This window comes from Mchenga conophoros, linkage group LG1 (assembly GCF_057382185.1).
Source record: "Mchenga conophoros isolate Kocher_MC1m ecotype Shallow Benthic linkage group LG1, M_conophoros_male_GT1.1, whole genome shotgun sequence".
Classification (NCBI taxonomy): Eukaryota; Metazoa; Chordata; class Actinopteri; order Cichliformes; family Cichlidae; genus Mchenga; species Mchenga conophoros.
In genome coordinates this window covers 16,362,107-16,387,261 of record NC_140526.1, presented here as the reverse complement: position 1 = coordinate 16,387,261, position 25,155 = coordinate 16,362,107, and the positions used below count along the sequence as shown (strand labels likewise).

General features: G+C 38.2%; 1 protein-coding gene across 1 annotated transcript in view; it reads left to right on the top strand.

Moving 5' to 3' along the window:
• The first annotated feature begins 5,784 nt into the window (after positions 1 to 5,784).
• The window catches only part of tspan15 (tetraspanin 15), a 46,234-nt gene continuing 26,863 nt past the window's right edge, over positions 5,785 to 25,155 (top strand). Inside the window, exons 1-3 of the mRNA XM_085267911.1 lie at positions 5,785 to 5,938; positions 19,343 to 19,528; positions 20,519 to 20,593. Coding sequence (XP_085124037.1) covers positions 5,852 to 5,938; positions 19,343 to 19,528; positions 20,519 to 20,593 — 348 coding nt within the window. The 5' untranslated portion in view covers positions 5,785 to 5,851. The remainder of the gene's footprint in view (positions 5,939 to 19,342; positions 19,529 to 20,518; positions 20,594 to 25,155) is intronic.

Sequence of the window (25,155 nt, the reverse complement as noted above, 5' to 3'; positions counted from 1 at the left end):
AATATACTATGACCATCAGACCAGTAGTATCTTTGTATTTTTGCATCAACAAGGTGAGTCCCAAAGAGCTATTAGCTGAAAACCTGGCATGTCTAAGCATGGTGAGCAGTTTGTCCTTAATATTTGATAATAGGGTCGGGGGGTGTTACCACAGTGTGTGTCCATAGCCATCTGCAAAACGCGATAAAAGCTCTGTCATGGTTTGCAGCCTTTTTGTGTTGTGGATCTTGTCAAAATTGTTGGAATTATGAACACAAAAAAGTCCTGTCAGATGTTGATGCATGGTAAAATACCATCTGCAAATTATCGGCTTGGGAACAGCTTCATGTTTCAACATGAGAATGATCCCAAACACATTGTCAATACAGTAAAAGCACACCTGGATAGAAAAGCACTTGGTGGAACACCTGTGGTGGACTGGGCTCCCCAGAGTCCAGATCCCAACATTAGTGATGCATCTTGAAAGAGAACAGAACAAAAGGCAGCCAACAGCCAAAGAAGAGTTTTGAATGTCCTTCAGTAACCCTGGACAACTACTCCTGAAGACCACTTAAAGAAATTAAAAGAAAGCTTGCCTAAGAGAGTTTAGACTGTGCTGAAGGATAAAGGTGGTCACACCAAATATTGACTTTTGTACCGACTTTGTTTCAGCCTAGTCTTGCTGGCAATTCAAAGCTTTATTTATCTAAAATTTGCACGTAAGGCTGTTAGACACACAGAGGACACAGAGACCAGGAATAGTCAACCAGGCAGCAACCCCCTCCCCATTACATCACCGATACAAATCAGATATAAAATTATACTACTTTGTATTAAATGTGTCTCATTTAAAGTCTAAGATTAAAATTTATTTTTGTGCATAATTTCTTTATCTTTATGTGTCAGAGTGTATCCTGACGCTGCAACTTAAAATTCAAAGCAAGTGTAGGTTCTGTATTTACAGAAACTTACTTTTATATTGTGCCCCTATTTCTAAGAGTGTGCTTTCTATCCACATTGCTTATCACCAGCTAGAAGGTGCCTCTAAGGACACGCCATGTACACTTTCTTTTATACTGTTTGTAAAAAAAAACAAAACCCTCTTGTCATTGCATTGACTTTGAGTTTATCCTCGAAGAAATTCAACAACATATCTCACAGTGCAAACAGGCAGATTGTGACTCCAGTGATTTTTTTTTTCAGTCTCACTGTTACTGTTGTAGATTTTTGTGCTTTGTGCTTCTGTGATAGTTTCTCACTTTGTTACCTGCTTCTCGTTGCATGCCCGTTCCTCACATTCCTGCCTTGCAGGGGAAATCTACTGCATATGCCCGTGCATGTAATTAGTGAACAGAATGACCAAAGGTAGAGTTTGCTGACTGTGTACAATGTGCACTGCCTGTGTGTACTTTCATGTGATCACACAAGCTTGTTTGCCCAGTGACTGACACGCTGAAGGATGCAGGCCCAAAAATTTAAAGTTTCTGAGAAGGTGTAGCAGTTCTTAATAAATGTGGTTGCCCGAGTGAATCTGGGCGAGAGCTGGCTATCAAGGGTCAAAACCTAATCAAGAGGGGAAGAAACTCATTTTCACCACCTAAACTAGCAAACACAGAAATAGACACCTGCAGTGACTCTTCAGTTGCACCTGAACACATCTCAAATAAATACTTTACAAAAACTAGACAGTCTGTACTCCCAGGCAACCAGAGGACACAAAAATTCTCATTTTGCTGAAGGTTGAATTTCATAACACTTGAAAATCTTTGAGTTTCTTTGTTGCTTTCACTCCAAGGTCATTTTCTGACTGAAGAAAGTAATAAAGGTGATGTATAAGTAAGAAAAGTACCAAGAGGGGGGAAACAGCCAATCACACAGCTCCCTCCTATTGATGTGAAATGTTTTGTTGGCCGAGTCACTGCTGATTAAGATGTTGCTGCTTTTGGTGCTTAGAAAACTGCAATAAGGGCGCTACAGCAGCTAAAAAGGCGAGGGATGGCGATTTATCATATACAAACTAATGACTGGTTTATCACATTCGATGTCTTCTGATCCTCTGATATATATTCAGGGATTTGAATGTTTGCTTTGGATAGAGTCTGTGCTGTGAACTCTTTGATAGGCGGTTATTTAAAGAAGATCGGATATGCATGTGTAAGTTGTGTGTATCGGATCTGTTTATCGAGTCGCAGATGCCAACAGACTCAAGTGACTGATCCGCAAGGAAAGTAATGTTGTGGCGATGGACTCTCTTAAGGTGGTGTCGGAGAGTTGACCAAGATATTGACCAAGATAAGGACAATACCTCCCACGCACTCCATGATGCGCTTGCCAGTCACAGGAGTATGTTTAGTGAACGGCTGTGGTCATCAAAATGCACCACTGAATTACACAGGAAGTCACTCCTGCCTTATTTATATAGCTCCAATTTTAATTAATTAATGACAAATTTTATTTATTATAATATATTTAATTAATTAATTTTGGCGCTCAATAGCCTCCATACCAAAGCTGCTACCTCTGAAAATTCTTTGAAGAACCCTCCAGTGATCCAGTCAGTGATCCAGTCAATGATCCAGTCCCTCACAGCATGGGGATGCATGGTCCCTCCGCCAAATGTCACCACGAGGAGAGAAGGTACTGTAGATGTTTTTGTTTTGAGTAATGTTTGATGTACTTTCTGTATGAAGGTAAATATGTTGCAAAATGTGAGAACTTGCAGAATAAAATGTGAGAATTTAAAAAAAAAATCTGAACTTGTATTTTTTGAAATTTTCACTTGTAAAAAGTTTTCACATGCTTGTGTTTTAAATTTACAGTTACAAAAATATGAATAAATGTGGAGACTGATACTTACACAGATATACTGAGAGCTTCAAACTTGTAATTCTGATTTTATTGATATTTATTTAATTTCTTTTACTATTTCCACAACTCTGATCACAGCCTCTCGAATCAGTTAAAACAGCTGCTCAAGTTGAAATTTTTTTGCACATTCACATATTTCATTCTACAGCCTCTAATATTTGGCAGTATATTTACCTTCATATATCTGCTGCATTAGCGTAAAGAAAACAAACATTTTTATCTTTGTGAAAACAGTGATAAGAGTATGTTTGCCGTTCAGGTTTCTGCTACGATGACACATTTCTAACGGTTGGTTCATGCTCATCTCACATAATTTCTTATGGCCAGACAGACGGGTTAGTAAGCAGGTATCTGTATAAAACAAATGCCCGTGTGGGGGGCAATAATTCGGGTAGTCATTAGGTCAATTTACATGCTGAAGAAACTGTACTTTCCTGTTGTACCACTTGAGGCTTGGGCCCAGTTATGTAATAGTCCTGCACTTGTTTGTTCCTGTTGTTTCTGGTCTCTGAGTTCTGGCTGGAAGTGGCAGGTTTTGTCTTCACCTTTTGGTGGGGTCTTTGGTTTCCCGTCTTTCAGCCACTGTACCTGCCTCCTGTCATTGTCATCAGGAGCAGTATATATGGGCCCGCTTGCATTCTGTGGGAGAATGCTTCAAATCAAAGTTTATTTCTATAGCACATTTTGAAAGACCAATAATCATCATCGAAGTGCTTCACAGTCGACCACAAGACACATAAAATTCGGGACAGAGCATAACAAGCAAACAGGGAATAAAAAACACTTTTGCATAGTGCAGAGCAAACCAGATGAAGGTCAAACTAGTTTGATTCAAAAGTAAACAAGTGAGTTTTTAGGTGCGATTTGAAAGATTGGATAGACTCAGACATGCGAATATCAGCTGGGAGATTATTCCAGAGTCTAGGTGTAGCAATAGCAAAGGCTCGATCACCTCAGGTCTTTAACCGAGACCTTGGTTGCACTAAGAGCAACTGACTCGAAGATCTTAGTGCTCTCTTGGGGTTGTACAAGTGCAGGAGATCAGTTAGGTAGCTAGACGCCAAGTTTTTTTAAATTTTAAAAGTGATCAAAAGAATTTTAAAGTCAATACGGTATTTAATGGGGAGCCAATGTAAGAAGATAAATGCTTATCTTCTCAGGCTCCTAGATTGCATTTATGTATTTTGGTGTTTCCCCGGGTACATTTTGCAACATATTTGCTCTGCTTTTCTAGTCGAGCTGGTCCGTCCTGCTGTCTGCCTGTCCACCCACCAGCATCTCATGACAGCCTCGATGAACAAATCCTTCGCATTCAGATCAGAGCCTGTTGCATTCACTCTCTCTTCTGAGTCACTTTGTGCCAGTAAACCAGTTTCAGTATAACACAGTCCGTCTCCTTGAAGTGCACTTTGTCGAAAAATCCAGTCTTGTATAAAATGCTGAGTTAATACATTTTAATTGCATTGGTGTATTTCATACTTGTTTTGTTCTAATAACAGAGGGAATGAATCTTGTTCACAGTGGACTTTATCTTGTTTTTCCTTGACTTTTTGCTTTCAACAGCATCAGATTAGAGTACAAACAAGACTCAGATCAAAGTATGTGAATGTATTCATCTTCACTTTGTGACCATGTTAATCTTAAAATAAAATGATAGCAGATAAGAAAGAGTCTACCTTCTCCCAATAGTTTCGGGTCCAGACGTCTGTCTTTATGTGGATCTCCACAGCATTTTTATTCCTTTTTCCCTTGTTCCACATCTTCAAACAATGTCCCACATTTTGACTGGCTCTGCAGGAAATGCACTTCTCTAAAGTCCCAAAACATTGATCCGGTTCATCTTTGCAAATTTTCTCAAATATGATGGAAACAACCCTAAAAAAAGGAAGTGCCATTATGTTCCTAGAAATAGAGTTTCTATTCTTTCTGAACAGGAAGTGGAGGGGCACAGTAGATAAAGATTGCTAAAATTGCCAGCTTTGGCAGCCTGTGGCTACATCCAAACTGTGCTGTGTTTTAATTTGGATGCATCCAGACAGAAGAGAAGTTGAAATAACAGAGAAATAAAAGAGATTACAGGAGTATATAAAGACTTTCACGTGAAAGCAAAAGAACAAACTTTAGCTTCCCTTTATCCTTATTGTATTTACTCAGTAATAGAGCAAAATGTATATTTATCCTGCACAGTTTATTGCATTTTTATTTGTGAGTTATGAAAATTTAGGGTTACATCTCAGTCCCATTTTGTCCCATGCAAACTCAGTGTTTGTCATGTTTACTTCTGAACACCCTACAGCATAAAATGGTGAGATACAGATAATAACGTCAAACTGTAGACCTGCACAGTGTGGTGAAGCTATTGCTGACACAGGCTGCCCAAAAACTTCTAGATATTTACATAGGCGTGTACGTTAATGGGTTAGAAATACCTGGGCAAAGTACAGAAGATGTTGTGAAATAGCCGCACTGTTCATAAGTTGTTCTGCTGGTCTCCGGTTTGGCTCTTTCAATCATGTGTGTTGGTTTTTTAACCTATCATAGGAGCTTGTTATCAGCAACAACTATATGCTGGATAGCTTAGCTTGAAAGATACCTTTGTAATTTACTGTGATAGTAAAAACCAGGTAGATACTCAGTTTAAACAAAAATATTAAAAACAGGCTTAAAACAAACTGAACAGAAAGCCCCAGAAAAATCAAAGAAGTTTTTTATTGTTTTATTTTTTGACAATAGCGAACCCATCTGTCACTTAAAATGACCACGTCCTTAATTGGGCAAAGATTTGAATCTTAATAAAATTTGAATTGGATTTTATTAATGTACTTATGTCACATAACTTCTACAAGTTAAAAGTCTTGCACAAGCTCACATCCACCAGCCCCCTTCGGCCGTCCATATATCAGACTGTACGCGCGTTTCCAGGTGCTATGACGAGGACAACGCGGAAGTGAATTGTCAACAGTCCAAAGAGCCGCTGAAAGAAACTATCTTCCGTCCAGACACGATGGCAGAGGGAGAGTCTAAATGTTGTGCTGATTGTTCCTATTATATCATCAAATTCATGCTGTTCATCTACGCCTGCTGTTGGTGGGTGAGTACAGACACGATTATCCTAAAACCTAGAGTGTGCGCTTTGTTTGCTCGGAGATCCCGGCTGGCAGGGAGGGAAGGCTGGGTGTGTTTTTGTGTATGTGTGTGCTTGTGTGTTTATCAATGCTTTTGATTTGTGGGTATGCGAGCTCCGGTCAGATCCGTGGGGTGGACAAAGGGTGATCCGGTCTTATTTCGTTTTTCTAATAAAACCATGGGCTTTGTAAGCTACACCTGTGGACGGACAGGTGCTGTAGGATATTGCTCACAGAAACCTTCCGCCGCCACACCCTCCTTGCTTACCTTTACCCTACCCGAATGAGAACTGGGTAAATTAAATTAAATTAAAACAGAGAAAAAAGGAAGAACGGACGAGGCGTCATTTTTCACGCAGGAGTCTTGTGTCCTCCCGTGGTCACTGTACCACAGTACGGGTCATGTGGACCGTGTAAATCAAATGACAGTGACAGCACTGCAGCAGCGTCGCTTCAGTAGTTTTTCATTCAATCTGCTGACCACTTAACTCCACGCAGGCTATCAGTAAAGTTTCTGTTTTTCTTGCGTAGAATTTTTTTCAGTGTGTGGAGCATTTTTATTTAATTTTATTATGTTTTGGGGGTTTTGTAATTGAGTGGCAGTGTGAGATCAGGGCTGCACTGCTCCTTGTTCTTCTTGTCTGATTGTTTGGGGTCACTGATGCATTGAAAAATTATATGGGGACATTTTTATTCTGCAGAGGTTCATACTGACTTGGAGGAAGGACGCATTAGAGGATCTGAATGGAAAATGATCAGTTATGATGAAAGTATTACATTAAATGCATTTTAAAAATCCACCTAAAAGTTATTTAGACTTACTTTTATTTGTTTACATTTAGACTGCTGCTGTACAGGTCACTGATGAAACACTGCAAATGAGTCAAAACTCTCCAGCCATCATCAGTCATTCCCATCGAGGTTCCTCAGCATAATGCTGCCATAGCAGACTTTCTGGGAGTTATCTTGTTTTCCCTTTAGGATTTTTCAGGAACGACAGACATAGCCTGCCTGGAAACGACCTGCAGATCATCTTTTCCAAGTGTGTGTGTTTGAGTGATAAAGCCATCTGAGATAAGAGCGGGAGTGTATTGTAGCTTCTTGCATTAGAACAGTTTAGGCAGTTTAACACATGCACATACACGGCAGAGTAAAACTTTGCAGATAGTAGTCCAACACTATCTACTTTACTTTTCTTTTCTTTCTTTTCTTTCTTTTTTTTTTTTATAGCTTTTCTTGGGAAAACCACACAATCTCCCAGACAGAAGCACCTGGAACTCCCCAAGCAGAGGAAGCCGAGGGTCCCAAATTATTTTGTATGCCCCTGTGAGGACCCACACTTCATATAGACACTGAAGGTTTTCAAGGTTATTAAAAGTAGTCGTACAACATACAGTACCCAGTTTGCTTCAGTTTAAAACGACCAAAACACATACCCTTTTCATTAGTGTCATGTCTACATTAAAACTTGCAATTTCCTATAAAGAAATTTTTGATTTAGCCTTCTACATATTGGATCTATATTTGAATAAAATGGTGTGGTGGTTTACACATTTGCCTAACAAGTAAAATATCTCCTGGCTGCTTTCTGGGTGGAAACACAAACTCCAGCTTCAAACTCTGCCAGATCAAATATACAGAGCAACCTGTTGTGATGACGCTTTGTGATTTTTTTTTTTTTTTTTTTTTTTTTTTTTTTTTTAATTAATGTATTTTTTTGAGTGGCTGGAAGCCCGCCTTTATCGTTGCTGTCATTTATTAAATTTGATTTTTAATTATGAATTTGGCAACCAACAAATAAAACCAGGAAACCTTTGAGAAAAACTTCAATCTGACAATGCTGCTCTCATTTTGATGATGAAATGATTGCTACAGATAATAATAAGTCTCAGAGCAGACTGTGCACCTGATTTTAGTCATATAATCTTTCAGAATAGAAGAATATCACTATATATGATCCCAGTTTAGTTGACATGTTAGCATAGTTTTGTTCTTACATTTCTCCACCTTATCTTCTACTTTAATAACCAGATATATGGGGGGATATAAACAATGGCTAATTATTAGATCAATAACGCATTGAGATATGCCAATTCTGATATAGTTACAACCAAAGCGTCACATGAATTTAAACAGTTAGTCTACAGTTTTCAAAGGATGTCATGTTGGTTGTTGAGCTGTAAGTAAACTTTGACCTTTCAGCCATCTGTTTAATTCAGTCTTACTAATGCTTGGCTTAAACTAACACAGAGTGTTAGTTTAAGCCAAGCAGAATTTCAATAAATGTTAACACTAAAGTGGATATACTATGTTTTCCTTTTTTTTTGTCATATATAAAAATATTGTGACAGTGGTGGATGGAGGTCATTGTTTGCTTCAGTAATCCCTGTGAGCAAAAAGCTCAGGCTAAAGTCTAAACTCTCTGTTTCAGACAGGGTCTTTTTTCTACTCTTGGTTTTCACAGAGAATGGATATCCCTAATATGGTCGTCATGGCTCTGACTGCGGGTACAGAAACCCCACTGACCCATTCTTCAAACCTTTTGCTTACGAGGGTCAGCCAATCGGAAGAAAGTTGTCTTTTTGCTTTAGTAGAATAAAATACAGTGCTGGAAATCAACATTATAAATCCGCTCACCAAGTTTTCTAAATGATAGGTTTGTAGCTTGAACCCATCCGCTGGAACGTTAAAGGCAATATAATTACACTGCAAAGCAAGACACAAGTAGGCAAGCTTCTTCATGTTTCTCGTGCACGGGAGAGAACCGGACAGGCACCGTTCCTTCGCTTGACCCCAGTTGCTCTCGTCCGTTCTCCCGTACCACTGTTCTTTTATTGAGGTTACATGAATATGCATAAGTTCATTAACATATGACGTCTACATACACACAAAGAGTACCGTGTGTGTGTGTGTGTGTGTGTGTGTGTGTGTGTGTGTGTGTGTGTGTGTGTGTGTGTGTGTGTGTGGACTGCTGATCAAAGGGTCAAACATCCTTGGTCAGGAAGAGGGTAGCCTCCCCCTCACCCTAGATGGTTCATCCTAGATAACACGGTGAGGAAGTCCTGCAGTTCATCTAAACAAAGAGCACTTAGACTAGAACAGACGCAACTACGTTAATCCTACCATAAAACAATAAGACACGGTATGACCTCTCATGCTCCCAAAGTGCTGTCTAATACACACAAAGTTTGCAGACTATCAAGGATCAAAACCTCTACCAATCTACAACTAATTACAAAACTCTAAGCATATATAATTAAATATTTCTAAGCATAAATGACAATCAACAATACAAATCTAACACTAAACACCTGAAAGGTATTACAGCGAGACAAGTTCAGTACAGCCAGGCCGGTTGGAAATGGGTATCATGACAGTAATTAACAACTTAAGCCGGGCTTTCCACTTCAGGTCTCTGCACATTTGCATTAAAAGGGACATTTTGTGGGTCATGTTACTCTTTTTTTTTTCCATACAAACTTATCCCTATGATGTTATCTGATGATGATAAGTCCGATAAGTAAGTGATAAAGAGATTCTAAATAACAAAATTATAGCATTAGAATGCAAAACTTTTGCAAATAAGATGAGATTAATGCAGCAGAAAAATCATTAATCTTTGTATAGCGTGTTAAACATTTTAATTCAGGTTAATTATTTTATCACTGAGTGCAAGCTCAGTCCTGCTGTTTATTTCTAGAGCTCTGAAACTTTAAACTGGATGCATTTAAACTGTTACTGCCCCATAGGATAATAAAGTAAACGTGGAAATCTCTTTAGCTTATAAGCAGATTAAACTGAAATTCATTTCATTGTTTGAACAGGTATTCTTTGTGCGCTCTGTATTCCTCTAGCAGATGAATAGAAATCAATACATGCACGTTCCTGTGACAATGTGTTGCTTCATTCATTGTTTTTAGCAAAGCACAACTTAACAAGTTGCACATTTAAAAATTGTTTCCCCACCAGAGAATGTAGTTCCTGTGGCACATAGACAGACACAGAAAACTTTAAGCTTGACATCTGGTTTTTCCACAGGTTCTTTTCTGTAGACAAAAGTAGTGGATCAGTACTGGAACACAGAGTTCATGCACACAGAGTTGTCCGACCAGTAAAAACTGGGCCACATTAGAGTATATTGACCATTTAATCCCGAAACAATAGCCTTACTTGTAACTATTTATTTTTTTTAAAGGCAGTAACGTGAAGTGATATAATTAGATTCTTGAACGTGATGTTTATTTCAACAAATACCTCCAAATGGGAGATATGACTGCAACAGTTTATACTGCTGGCTTACAAGCTTGTCTTTTTTTGTCTTCCTTTCTGGGAAATACTGTATAACCAACCATGCAGCTGCTCCCTCTCATAGATGATGTGACAGACTGTATATTTTTGAAGACGGATGGCTAATTGAACTTGGTGCACTTAGAAAATTCATTTATTTGTCTCTTCTGAAAGAACCTTTTGAGAAGTTAATTTGCGATGGGAGGAAGCTCAAAAAGGAGTAGAACGGGAGGCAAAGGCATAAGACTCAGTAATGGGTTTATTATGGAGAATGAATGCTGCCTTGATAAGGAAGGTGAAACAGATAAACATGTTATATTTACTTTGATCCTGCTGCTCGTTGACTCAGTCACATTAATAAGATATTTTTTGCCACATGGTGCCTCTGAATAAAGAGTTCTGGCACATCCTCCTGGAAACCTAGACACAAAGATTGAACGGCAACAGCGATTCTCATAAAATGTTTCCTGCAACAGGTGCTCAAATCTTTTTTTCAGTTCACCGCATGATGCTACAGTAATCATTTCACACTATAATATAATATAATGAGTAATGAAAACAACAAGTAATGATGCACCAGTTGGTTTTGGAGAAACAGAGGACTCTGCAGTGTGAGTACTCTTGTGGAGATTTACTAGAATTCAGAGCTTCACTTACTAAAATGTCAGTCGGTAATTTAAACCACCTGTAAAAAGAAACTCGAGCGGGTTACTTTCAGATCTCTTTGTGCTTCTTCATTTGGTTTTGTTTTTCTTTTGCTCTTAATGACCTGTTTTTCACCCCCATTCAGCGTTTTTGCAGAACAGGATGTGCGCGTGCTGGCTATCAACTGCTTAGAGTGTAAATGTCCAAACAGTGCGGTGTATATTTTGGAGGAACAATGTACAGAAGATGATGAGTCATTTCCTGCTTACTGTGGGAATGATTTAACCCACATTAGGACAACAGATTAATCTCCTCTGGCTCTGTATTCAAATGGAGAACAGTTGACAAAGAGTAAACGCAAGATTCAAGCAAAGCTCGAGGGTGACGAGAATGCCTCGGGTCATGTTTAACAGTGTTTGAACGCCGCTTTGATTTAAATTCTTATTCCGAAATTAGCATGAAGTGAAATAATGTAAACAACTGATTAGGAGGACAGAACAGAGGAGCACGACTGGAGAGGTGCAGAGAGGATTTGTCAGCGGTTTTGATTGCCGTCTGTAATTTGTCACAAATTGTTTGTTCCTGTCATCTGAATCTCAGAGAAATGTAAAAGCAGCTGGAGTTCTTCCAATAACCTTCCCGGCATGTTCCCAAGTTTGCTGCTTTCTTTTTGATTGATTGATTGATTGATTGAATCTTTATTTTGAACATGTTGAAAAAGTATAAAAAAAATAGAATTAAAAGAGACAAATGAACAAAGCAAACAAAAGGAAAACGAGCAACCACAACTCCAAATAACGTCCATGTTCAAAAAGGAGCAGGAAGAAGCATAAGCTTATTTAATCCCACCCCTTTTCCACTATCTAGTATCAATAGACTACAGAAATACCTCCTTGCAATTACATTATATGTTATGTGTAATTTTTTTTTAAATATATACACATATATGTTTCTATCTATCCATACATACGTATATACACACATACGCACATGTACACATTTTCAATAACCCCATTAACGCCTCAAGGATACACAACCTACAATTATTTATTTTTATATATATATATATATATATATATATATATATATATATATATATATATATATATATATATATATATATATATATATATATATATATATATATACATACATACACACACACACACACACACACACACACACACACACACACACCCATACCAACAAACCCGTGCATGCGCACACACATGAAAATATTAGACAAGAACACCCTATCAAATCTCTACCTTTTCCCTGTACCCTGTAAAAACCATATCCTTAAACCGCTTTTTAAACTGCGCCATGCTTGGACATTGCTTCATATCTTTACTTAGTCTGTTCCACAGCTTCACTCCACACACAGAGATGCAAAAACTTTTTAATGTTGTACGGATACGAGGATGTTTTAAATTTAATTCCCCCCTCAAATTGTATCCCCGTTCCCTTTTAGAAAACATTTTTAGAATATTTCAGTTTGCTGCGTGAAGTTATTTGCTGCTCTTAACCTTTACTTATCCAGTGAAGGTTGACTGAGCTCACTAACACACAGGAAAACGCTGGGATGTCATATTTTTGAATTTTTGTTGCGTTTACTTTGAGACCATTAAAACATTCATCTGTAAAGCCCAAGGTACAAAATGTAAAAACTCAAATGCTAGCTCGTGCTCTGGTGAGATCTTTGTCCACTGTTCACAAGAACTCTGCCTACAGTGTTGGAGAATTTTGGTCTTTACCCAAATCGTCCTCATGATGAAGGTCAAATTTGTCATTTTCACTCTTGACACACTGATTTATTATTTAATCCAGTCTAATATTTTCAGTGTTAATACATTTTGCATACAATCATGATCTCATTAGTCATGAGCATTACTTATCTTCCACATTAGTAAGTCATGCTTTGGGTCTTCCTAACACCAATATCCTGAAATTAGGATCATGGTCAATGCTATGAAATGCTGATATGTTCCCATATTTTCATTCTTTTGATTTCTATAACTGACCGTGTAGTTGTAAAACTCCTGAACCCATATTTGGAGGTGATCACAGATTATTCGGGTATATATTTACCTCAATGATGCAATGCTCAGAGAAATTTGCAAAAAAACCTCAAGATCTACATCACAGACTCCACAGGCCTCGGCATGCTACATTTTAAAGTTCATGACAATACAAAAAAGACTGAACATGTATGACTTGTTTGGAAGGGTTACCAGAACAAAGCCTCTTCTCTGTAAAGAGAACACAGCAGCACAGTTGGGTTTGCAAAAATGCATCTGAACAAACTACAAGGTTTCTGGACAAGGTCATTTGGACATTCGAGGCCAAAGTGGAGATGTTTAGCCACATTTGGTGATTAACAAACATCTCATAGGAACTGTCCACTAGTGGTAGAGGGCTGAAGCTTGATTTTAACTTCTTTATATGGCCAGAATACTCTATCTAAATGTGAGGCCATCTTTCCAACAGCTTAAGCTCGGCTGAAATTGGCTCGTGCAACAGGACAATGATCTCAAGCATAGAAAAAAAATCTTCAACAGAAGATGTTGCAGCAGCCCATCCCAGTCCAGACCTGAACCTGAATACATAACTGGATGCCCACAGTCCTCAGTGAACTGAAGCAACGTTGTAAAGAAGAGTGAGCCAGAATTCATCTGCAATGATGTAGCAGACAGAAAAATTGTCTCCAGAAGGCATCACAGACCCTTTCGCTATTGGTTTAGCATTGGCTTGAGGTCAATATAAACACACAGATCTGGATGCATATTTATTAGCCTTTATTATAATTTGAGGGGTTTTTGTAATGCATATGATCATTAACCAAAGGACTAGAGAAAGATTCTAACATTTTGTGATAAGGTACATCAGTGTAAATTCATGGAAACGTGGTATTTATATATGGTACACTTGCCTACTGCGCATTAAAGTCCATACTGACAAGGAATAAATGTGAAAGATGGAAATCAATGCAATAACTTGTGAAAAGAGATTTTTCATCCATAGACTGACCTTTTTAGAGGAAAGCTCATCAAAGTTTTTAGAACTGGCTGTCTGGCCACAATTAATAAATATGCTAGAAATTTCAGACAGGTTAGTAAATTGTTCTGTTATTTGTTAGATATTTACATCTGGGGAACAAAATCCACATTTACTGAGCTGCTGGACTGGCTAAAAATAGCCTATGATGTCATTCTGAATGTAGATGACAAGATTTCCTTTTCTCTCAGATCTAACAGGTGTTCTGATTATCACATAGGGAAAATATGAGAGCCAGTAGTTTACAGATATTTGTTAGTTCCATGTTGGTTTCTTAACTCTGCTTTAGCTTTAAAATGTCTCCAAAAGCTAATTTAAATTAGGACGCAATAGCAGTGACAATCCTAAAGTTACATTTCTTTTCCTTTTCTGTCTGTGCTATGTCTGCAGATTGTACCCTGGTTTCAAAGCTGCACTGCATGCCTTTATAGCTGTGAGCTGTGTCCAGTAATAGCACCACGAAGTTGTTTTAGCAGAGTGTAATAGGTTATAAACTACCACTTGATCTTGGCCTAATGCCCTGAAACTGTTGCCGAGCCATCTGCAGCTAAGTGCATGATGATAAACAGTGTGTGACCCGTTTTATTTTATTTTCCCGAGTACGTTTGTTAGAAATCTGTTTGCATGAATCAGAATGATCCTCAAACAAGACAGACTCTTTGTGGAGATTATCACTCTTGACTGTTGACATATTCTATCCTTGGCAGAAATTTCAAATTGCTGTTTAAAAGGCTCTAAGTGATCTCCTCTCCTCTTGGCTGAATGGAAGCGAGTTCGTGGCGTACAGGCCAGCGGCCAGTAAGAGACCATAACAGACACCAAGCAGGGACATGTAAGGGAAAGGCATCATGGTGGATTATAAACAGTGTCGGACCTTCTGAAATCTGCATAGGCCCCCCCTCCCCCTTTTTCTCTTTTGCTGTGATGCGCTGTGCATCTCACAGGATGGCTGAAATCAGATTGGGAGGGGGGATGGCGGCAAACAGCAATTAGCAATATGTCATACAATGGTGTTTGCAGAAGCAATATGCCGTGATTATTGGATCGTTTAGTCTGCTTCTCTGCTCACGCCATGCATTTCCCTCTGCCTCTCGCTCACTCTCTCTCTGAAACATTGCTACTTTGATATTTCTGTCCACAATAAGCCAACAAGGCAGAATTAAAGCGATGTTTTCTCCATTTCCTCCTCTGATCTATTCAGTACCAGGGATAGCGCCAGGTGGCTTAACACAAATATCCTAAATTTGTCTGTTTACAGCATACCTCACAAGCAGAAAAATAAACCAGCTCTTCTATGTTTTCTCAGTAGCAGCCTTCCTGATAACAAGCTTCAATTATTATAGAAAAACAACAATTTCATTACAGTCATTGCTTTGAAAATGAAATGGGGAAAAGTTATTTTTTTCAGGGTACAGAAGAGAAAATGCTTGTTTTTTTGGTAATGGATATGTGGATGAATATTGCAAGAGGTCGTGCTCATTTTAACCCTTCCAGCATGCAAAAACAGACCAAATAACTGAAATCAGTATAAATGGATTGTTGCAATTTGGCCAGTTTCCACTTCAGCTGCCGGATCCTATTTCAGGACGTGCCATGTGCTATTTGGCAGTCAGTGAGTTTGTATAAATGGCTCTTTTAATTTTAATTTAGCCTGGAAGTCATTGTTGAAACACACCTGGGCATTTAAATTTGTTTCAGCAAATGCATAGTTGTTAACATTTAGCTGCTGTTATTGAGAAACACTGTTCTCAGACTGAAATTTAGTTTTATATGGTGCAAAAGCATTTGCCTCATAACTGATTTTTTTTCTTGTTTTGTTTATTTGCATATTTTTCACACTTAAATGTTTCAGATCATCAAACAAAGATGACGTGAATAAATACAAAATGCAGTTTTGAAAAGGGGGGAAAAAAAGTTATCCAAACATACATGACCCCATGTGAAAGGTAACTGCCTCTTAAATCTAATTCTGCCACCATTTGTAGCAACTGCTAATGAGTCTTTCATGTCCATGTGCAGGAATTTAGGCCCACTCTTCTTTGCATACTTGCTTTAATTCAGCAACACTGAACGATTTAAAGAACGAACAACCTGTTAAAAGTCAGGCCAAAGTATCTCGCTTGGATTTAGACGTTTCGTGACACTACCGCCATCCTGCATAACTCTTGGTATGATGTTCGTTTTCATAAAAAGCTTCATCAGTTTTACGCCAGATGTAACGGGACTCGAACCTTTCAAAAATGTAAACTTTTGTCTCGTCAGTCCTCGTCAGCTATTGTTGAGTTTCTTTAGATCACAGCATGATGTGATGCTTATTGAGATCCCTGTCCCTTTGTTGAAAGTGCTGCAGCTGCTATACCATCTTTAAGTGACATCTTTAACTGAAGATGAGTTAGTGAAATCGTACTTCAGAATTGGTTTTAGTAAAAAGAAAATTATTTCTTCTTTAGCACATAAACACAGTGTGGTGATAAATAGAAGGATGCAGAAAAGATGGTGCAGAAAGCTACAATAGTCAGAAGGAAAGTACACAAGCCTGAAGGAGTTGGCCTGATTTGTACACAATGAAATAGCTGGCAGTGGACAGATGCAAGGATATTGATGGTCACACCGTCGTGCAATAGACAGGACGTATGTTAAATCACAAGACACAATCAGATGGCTGATCAGTTTGTTTCACTAACTTATTTACACAAGGCATAAAATTATCACTAATATATATAAATTTTTTTAAATGTTGCCCTAATACTCCTTAAGAAAGATGTGACCATTTTACAAATGATAATGATCAGAAGGTGGGGAAATACTTCACAGCACTTTATTAGCTAGATTGATATGCATAGAATAAGCCAAATATTTGAGGTTATATGGTGCAGTTTGCTCAAAGTGTGTCTGTAATAAACAAATAAACATTTTCAAAGTGAGCCAGAAGAGTATAGCACACACACAGGCTTGCTTTGACACAGTAGAACAACTTGTCGTTTCTAAAGATAGGATTCAAAACAGCGTCACGTGAGGTGGTGATAAGTTTCCTCACGGTGTCATTTTAGATGCAGGAACCTGAGGATGTCAGCGCTGGAAACACCGCTGTAAGGGAACAACAAAAAAACAGTTTTATATTGAGACCGACCACTCATTCAGACGTCTACACACTTGACCCGGCTCCTCTCTGTGCAGGGGTTGTGTTGTGTTTAAAAAAAAAAAACAAAAAAAACCCCAAGTAATTTGGGTGAGCTGACCCTTTGTGCTCTCCCCTCTCTCATTTTGCTCCTCCTAGACTTTGACAGGTTTGTTTGCTGATTGCTTAAATAGCTTCTGCCACTGTTAATTTGACTTAATTGACCTTTTGATTAGGGTTCTCATTAACAATTCTAATGTCTACACAGGAGCCTTCTTGTGATATATTATTCAGCTGGCGTGCAGCAGTACGTGGCTGTTCAACAGTGCTTCTTTCACAACACAACAGAAAGAATAATGGAGCTGTTGGTCTTTATATGTTTAAAAATATACCTATGTTGAGGTATAATTATGTGAATCCACTCTAAATGGAGGTTCTTGAGCTAAACCGGCCTTGCAAGTTTCGCTTGAATCGAATTGAAATTTATAGCATTGAGCACAAAAAGGGACAAAAAACCCCACTAATTTCTGTCGAGAAATATAATTTGCTATTTGTGAAAGTTTGCTTTGTTCATGTGATACTGCTCTGTTTCACAGGAACATCCTGCTGAGTTTCCAATTATCAGTCCGTAATGCCAGTGCCCGGTTTCGTTTCTACCCATCTTTTGTCTTTAATGGGAAAACTAGCCTTCTCCATCCTGATGTGATGACTTTGTATGGATGATTGGTTACTTGAGAACTTAAAACTGAAGATTGCTTCTCTTTCAGTTCTCTTCAATGACAAAGACAGAAAAGTGTGTATTTATGGCTGTGTATAAACAATCTAGGCAATTTGCTTCACAGCACTGATGGTTCTTAAATGTTCTTTTGAATTGATTGTTGAATTATGTTGGAGTAATGTGGTGAAGGGAAACTCGAATAAAGACACTGTGTGCGTGCATGTGTCAGACTATACAAAACTTCAGAGAACCTAATTAAGAAACTATTTTTTACAATAACAACGCTGAATTATCTGTTACCATAGTCCACTACAGTCTGGCGATTATACAGATTATAATTGCTTAATTTATTTATCATTTCTTCTTCGGGAGAAATTTCATACCCTTGTAGCTCTACAAGGGTATGCCTATAATTATGTCAGTGTTTGCCAGGATTTCTTTTGTTGTTGTTGTTTGATAAAGAAACTATTAAAACGCTTTATACAATTGGCTTTAGAAATGGACAAAAACATTTTTGCTTCTGTATACCACCAAAGTGGAATTTAAATGAAACATTCATGATTTGATTGAGGTGCAGACTTTATGCTTTATAGGCATATAGATTTTTATGCTTGTTGTTGAGGTTTCTGTCTAAATCAGACAGACTCACATGGACCATCATCCATAGACTGTACATGAGAGATTGGGAGACTGGCACAGCTTACTGGTGTGAAAAGTGAAGTCAGTGTGAAAGTCCTGTTAAACTGCATTTTATAATTATTTGCTTTAGGGTGAGGCTAACGTGTGGTTTACAAACTGCTATAATATGAGTGTGCAGTGTCTCTTGGTTTCTTAGTCCGATTCACCTCCTGGTCATCACATACAGTGTGAGGGCTACACTAACCAACAGGTGATGTCACAGCAGTTACATTTATGTGAATACGTTTGTGTGACTTGTTATTAGCTGACGGTAGATGTATCCACTGTGGCCCATCTTTGTGGTTGTTTGAGTTCTTGTTACCTTCCTGTCAACTCAAAGCTAATTGGCCTTTCTCCTCTGACCTCCAGCATCAACAAAAATCCAAACCTATCTGTCCCTGTGTCGAAATATTAATTGCCTTATTGTTAAATCAAGCATTGACTGTGAAAACCACGTTTTTTGGGGAAGCAAAGTTCAATTTCACTAGCTATATCCAGCCCTGATTACTGCTGGACCTCCTGAATCAAGAAATCACTTAAATAGAACCTGTCTGACAAAGTGATGTTGCTGTATTTTCCTTCTAATATGTATGACCTTAAACTTAAGTATTGTACGCGTCTCTTTCTCTGTTGTCTTTGAGACCTGGTGGTCTAAGCACTTTCCATTTTTTTTCCACCTCAATATTCCCTGCTAAGTGGTAGCTGACGAACATGTAATTGTGGAAATTAAGCTTTGGCCCACTGAATGTTTTATTCTCTTAGTTATATTTAAATCTGCAGAAACTGAGCGAATCTAGAAACCTGCTGGTTTCCCATCATGTTCAAGCTGATGACTAATCTGTCCTAACTGCTTCGCTTGTGTGTTTCCAGCTAATAGGCGGATGTATCCTGGGTATTGGCATCTATGCAGAAGTAGAGCGACAGCAGTACAAGACACTGGAGGGTGTGTTTCTGGCCCCATCTATAATCCTGATCCTACTGGGCATCATCCTATTTGTTGTTTCATTCATTGGAGTCTTGGGTTCCCTGAGGGATAATATAACTCTATTGAAAGTGGTGAGTGGTGAAGTATTGGAAATTGCCTTTGCATCATTGTTATTTGTAAAGATGCAAATAACCCCCCCCCCCCCCCCCCCCCCCCCCCCACACACACACACAGTTTAAACTAAACCAGTCTGTCTTACTTTCTGGGATTTAAAGAGAGACAAACAAACAGAAAAAGCTGTTACTGGATGAAACTGGTTGAGAGTTGCATGATGCTGCACCAAAAACCTAGTTGGAATTGCTTTGCTAGCAGATCGTTTGCTTATAAGATGCCAACTTGTCTGCAAACACTTTCCAACTGAAACTGTGTGAAGAGTGTGACACAAACCAGAAATAGAGATTGTTACGTTTTGGAAACATGTTTGTTTCACTGGTAAAAGCACAACTTTTACTTCAGCTGTAGCAACGTGCTAGCAACCAAAACAATCAATAGGAGGTATTTGGTGCAGCATCACATTTGCAACTGATTTCATCGCCAGCAACCAGTCAGACAATGTATATTTTCCCTAGCGACTGGAGGATGCTCACACCGGTCTCTAAGCTGGAGTGAGTAATGGCTTATTACACTAAGGAGAGTCATTTGACATAATGTACTAAATTTTTGCTTCTGTTATGTACTAAAACTATAGGAAGAAATGCAATGAACTGACTGGTGAAAAATCAAGACACACTGTATTACAAATTACTTAATAAGCAACTAAACAACTGGAGTCACTGCCAGATGCAGGAAAAGACAAACATGGGAAGATGGCATCTATATTCAGGATTTTATGAAAGCACAGAGCAAGACCAGAGTGTTCTGGTCACTGGTTGCTTTAGAGATTAACTAGGATAGGAAGGAAAGGTCTTTCTGTATGGACACAATACACAAACTGTTAAAAGATGCACACAAAGGCACTTTAGAAAACGTTATCTCAATTTTTTTTTCTTTTTTTTTGGGGGGGGGATATGCTTGAACTCAATAGAACAATGAAATTCATATTCTTGTCTGGTGCACCACAGTTCATGTACACCCTGGCAGCGTGTCTGCTCCTGGAGCTGGTTGGAGCAATCTTGGGGCTGGTGTTTCGCAACCAGGTGAGTTGCCTCAAGTGTTAATCAGTTCCCTACCATTTTGAAATCCTCTGACTTCAGCAGGTGGGCAGTGAAGGCATGTGTTTTATTTCACGTAGCAGGGAGCAAGATAACAACCAAAGCAGTCTGACACTGACAGTCTGCTTACCACGAGGAAGAGATTCACTCTAGCCAAGAAAAGTAAAGCCACATTATGTAGTTTAATTTGATTTCTGAAGTCTTATTCTCTTTAACATGAGATAAAGCTGTTAAAAGCTGTTTTCCTGTGACCAATACAATAGATTAAACTTGCACAGGATCAGAATTCATATGTTTAGAAGAGTATGTAGAATTATCAGTTGTCTATGTGATATTTATGTCCTCTTTCACAATGTCTCTGTATTTTGCACTTTTAATATTTCCCTCTTAAGTTCTCCTGTTGGTCCTGCTTACTGTCTCTGCCTTATGATCTCTGGCTTCTTCCAACATAGGTCATCATGTCTGTCAATACTTTTTAAACCAGAAAGGAGCAACTTTACATGACATAGAAACTCCAAATAGTTAAAATGTAAAGAATGGAAAGTTAAAGTCAGTGATTGTTGGAAATTACTGCAGTGTTGAATGTCAAACTGTCTGCAATAAGGCACTGCAGGTGGGTGATTCAAAATGCAGGGTCTTGTCTAATGTAGAGGCCCCCAACCCCGAAGTGTAGAGCACCTTTTAATGAATCCTGTTTAGACAAGAAAACTCGATTGCCTTTATTTGCTGTGCTGTTGGATTTTCCAGAGGTTGTTCCTGCTGCTGCGTCGTACCAAGAGATTTTAATGGTGCGCCATTTAAAGGCAGTTGTTAATAAAAGCAACAGAAATTGAGGCTTAATCATCAGGATTGTGATTTTTATTTTGTAATCCTTTTTTATGGGGAAGGCTCAGTTTTAAATGAAGTGTAAAGGGGACCAAAATGAGACACTGTGGGAGGCTCATTTGATTCATCAACAAATTCTTAAATGAAAAAACAACAACAACCAATTATGGCTGCATGTTGTAAAATTTATTTTATATGAAACAAATTATCAAACCTCCACCTCTTAATGATTTAACTCGATGTAAATGAGGCATCAGGGTTCTGTACTCCAACAACACTGTTTATTATGCTTTTATTAAAATAATGAAAATGGGTCCACTTCACATGGATTAAATTTGATGTTATGTAAACAATAATTTTCTGTATATTTAAAATAAACTTTGGCTCAAACTAAAGGAGGTTGTTCAAGCAGAATTACAAAAAAAAACCAAGATCTGGATGTAAATATGTCGTTTTTTGTTGTTGTTTGTTTTTTAGTTAGTTTTTAAATTGTAATCCAAGCCTCTCTAGATGAGAGGTCTAAAAAATAATCTTATAAAGTTAAAGCTGCAGGGTTTTGTTTTTTGTTTTTGTTTTTTTTAATCATAATTACTAAAGAAGGGCTAACAACAGAAGGTAGATAAGCCAGTAAATCTAGGGTCTGTAGTGTCTGAAGTCCTCTTTATCAAAATCAACATAACAGAAATAAAGCAGGAAAAATAGACCCTCTGGACCCATCAAAAAAACCAAAAACACAAAACCCCCACACACACATACACAAAACACAAAATAATTAACAACTGTTCAACCAAAAATTACCGCTGCACTGGCTGGACGGTGTGTAGAGGAAAGGAAAGCACACCAAGGGTCCTGCCCCCTCTTTATTGCTTTTCAGTTAATCACACCAGACCAGCTACACCTGAGAGGAGAGCACAACGCACCGTGAGTCACAGATCATTTACACACCATAACCGGCACGAAGGGGGAGATAACATTGACATGACTTATCTCCTTCTCATTTGCATGTTACAGCGCCGTGTTCGTTAGGCATAAAATTCCTCATATAATTTTGTTAAATGAAAACCTTTTGATAATTAATTTTGAGGGGAAAAAACAGAATGGTGTTAATGGTTATTAAAATTACAGAATAAGTTTGTTAGGTGCTTAGCCTCTAGTCCTGCCCTGAGAAATGAGGTTTGCACAGAACACAACTGGTGGAGGATGATAACTAATATGAGCCATGATCAAAACAAGATTCGCGTTAATCAAGCAAACATCACCAATTCTCTGATAACATCCTGACGTCATTGGGTTTTCTTTATAAATAGCTCACTCTCATAAATATCTTGATGTGGATTTGTAGGGAAGAGCTTAAGAATCCTTCTGTCCTCTGCTGAGAACAACTCCACACCACATAATTTTGTCCACAGCCCCGCCTAGTTTTAATAAATTCTGCCAAGTGGTTTTTGCCTAATCTTTCAGACACACGGGTAAACAAATGACAATGGAAACTTTAATTTCCCTGAGGCTCAACCCGTTTTGACGATAAAGGCTTGTGTTTTATTTAAATCTATTTTAATTTTTATGTCAGAATATATGACAGAATAGAATAATCCTTTAATTGCCCCACAAGGGGAAATTTGGCTGTAACAGCAGCCAGAAAGACACATATACAACAAACAGGACACAGAACAGAAACATACAAAATTTTTCTTACATATTTACATCAAGGACAATGGGTTACTATAAACAGAGTGCCGTTATTAAATTAAATAAAATTAACTACAGATAAGATGCAAACCAGGTTGTAGTGCAAATCGGTTGATTAAATTATTGCAGTTACAGCGCAGATGTAAACATCTATGTTTGTTGGGAGCAGTTCTGATTGTACAGTCTGACAGCTGCAGGGAGGAAGGACCTGTGGAAACGCTCCTTCATGCATCTAGGATGCAGCAGTCTGTCACTGAAGGAGCTCTGCAGTTCAGCAACATTTACATGCATGGGGTGGGAGACTCTATCCATCAGAGATGAGTCCTTCTGTCTCCCACCACCTGCACTGGGTCCAGGGTGCATCCCAGAACAGAGCTGGCCTTCCTGATGAGTTTATCCAACCTCTTCCTCTCAGCTGCCGATAAACCGCTGCTCCAATATACAACACTGTAAAAAATGACAGATGCCACCAAAGAGTCATAGAAGGTCTTTAAAAGCGCTCCCTGGACTCCAAATTCAATCACAAATCTGTTGCTGTCTACAGACACAGAAAATCACATCTACTACTTACATCCAGCAAGAGCCTCTTAGACGTGAAACTGAAATTCCTCCACCTCCCAGATGACATTCTTTGTTAATGAAGCTTTCCACTTCAGGCTCACAAACATAAGATCTGGGACTTGACTCTTTGTTTCACCCTCCTCTGCTCAAAGTTGTACGACTGAAGGTCACCTACTCTGGTCAGAACACAAAAAGGCTCCACTTGTGTTGAAAAAATGAATTAATCATTAATCTTTTTGAATTTGAGTTATATTTATTTAATTCCCTCACTATGCTCTGTGTGCTGCTCTTTGAAACTTTTGAACATTAAAGGTTACTGATTGCATTTCAGGTCTGACACTCTCATGTAGGAAACATAGAAATTGTTTTAATTGGTTGCCAAATTAAAGTGAAATTAATTTCACTGATTAACTGACTGATTCTTAGTGATACACTGGTCACATTTTTAATCTGTTCAGTGTAAAACCAACTATAACAGATTTCCATTTCCTGCATCACCATCTTAATGCATATGGATTTTCATGACAAGGCGTACTTTTACGATGTGGCTCAACAGGTTGCACGTATGAAATGTTGAGAGCACAATCGAGATTTCAATCTTTAAAAGAATCCCTGAAAATGGGCCAAGTGATGGAGTATGTAGACTTTCAAAAATACATTTTGAACGTCTACATACTTATTTTTGGCTTCCCGTTTTAATTAACATCCTGTTTGAGGAGATGATGCCCTTTGAGCTCTCGTTCTACAAATGTGCACATCGTACTTTGGTTTAAATGTGGGTGCCTTGTCCCAGTACATCCACTGTCAACACCTGATATGTTCAAGAGGGGAAGAAAAGAAATGAAATGAAAAATTAAATCTCTTTTAATCTCTGTGGCTCTAATGGAGGAGGCTGCATTCTCGATTCGTTATTGTCGGCAGTGCTTTGAAGAATGAAATAAAGGAACAATATTAGGCCTAAGTAAAGGGTAAAAAAGAAAAACAGCGCTTATCAAACCTCCACCTCTTAATGATTTAACTCGATGTAAATGAGGCATCAGGGTTCTGTACTCCAACAACACTGTTTATTATGCTTTTATTAAAATAATGAAAATGGGTCCACTTCACATGGATTAAATTTGATGTTATGTAAACAATAATTTTCTGTATATTTAAAATAAACTTTGGCTCAAACTAAAGGAGGTTGTTCAAGCAGAATTACAAAAAAAAACCAAGATCTGGATGTAAATATGTCGTTTTTTGTTGTTGTTTGTTTTTTAGTTAGTTTTTAAATTGTAATCCAAGCCTCTCTAGATGAGAGGTCTAAAAAATAATCTTATAAAGTTAAAGCTGCAGGGTTTTGTTTTTTGTTTTTGTTTTTTTTAATCATAATTACTAAAGAAGGGCTAACAACAGAAGGTAGATAAGCCAGTAAATCTAGGGTCTGTAGTGTCTGAAGTCCTCTTTATCAAAATCAACATAACAGAAATAAA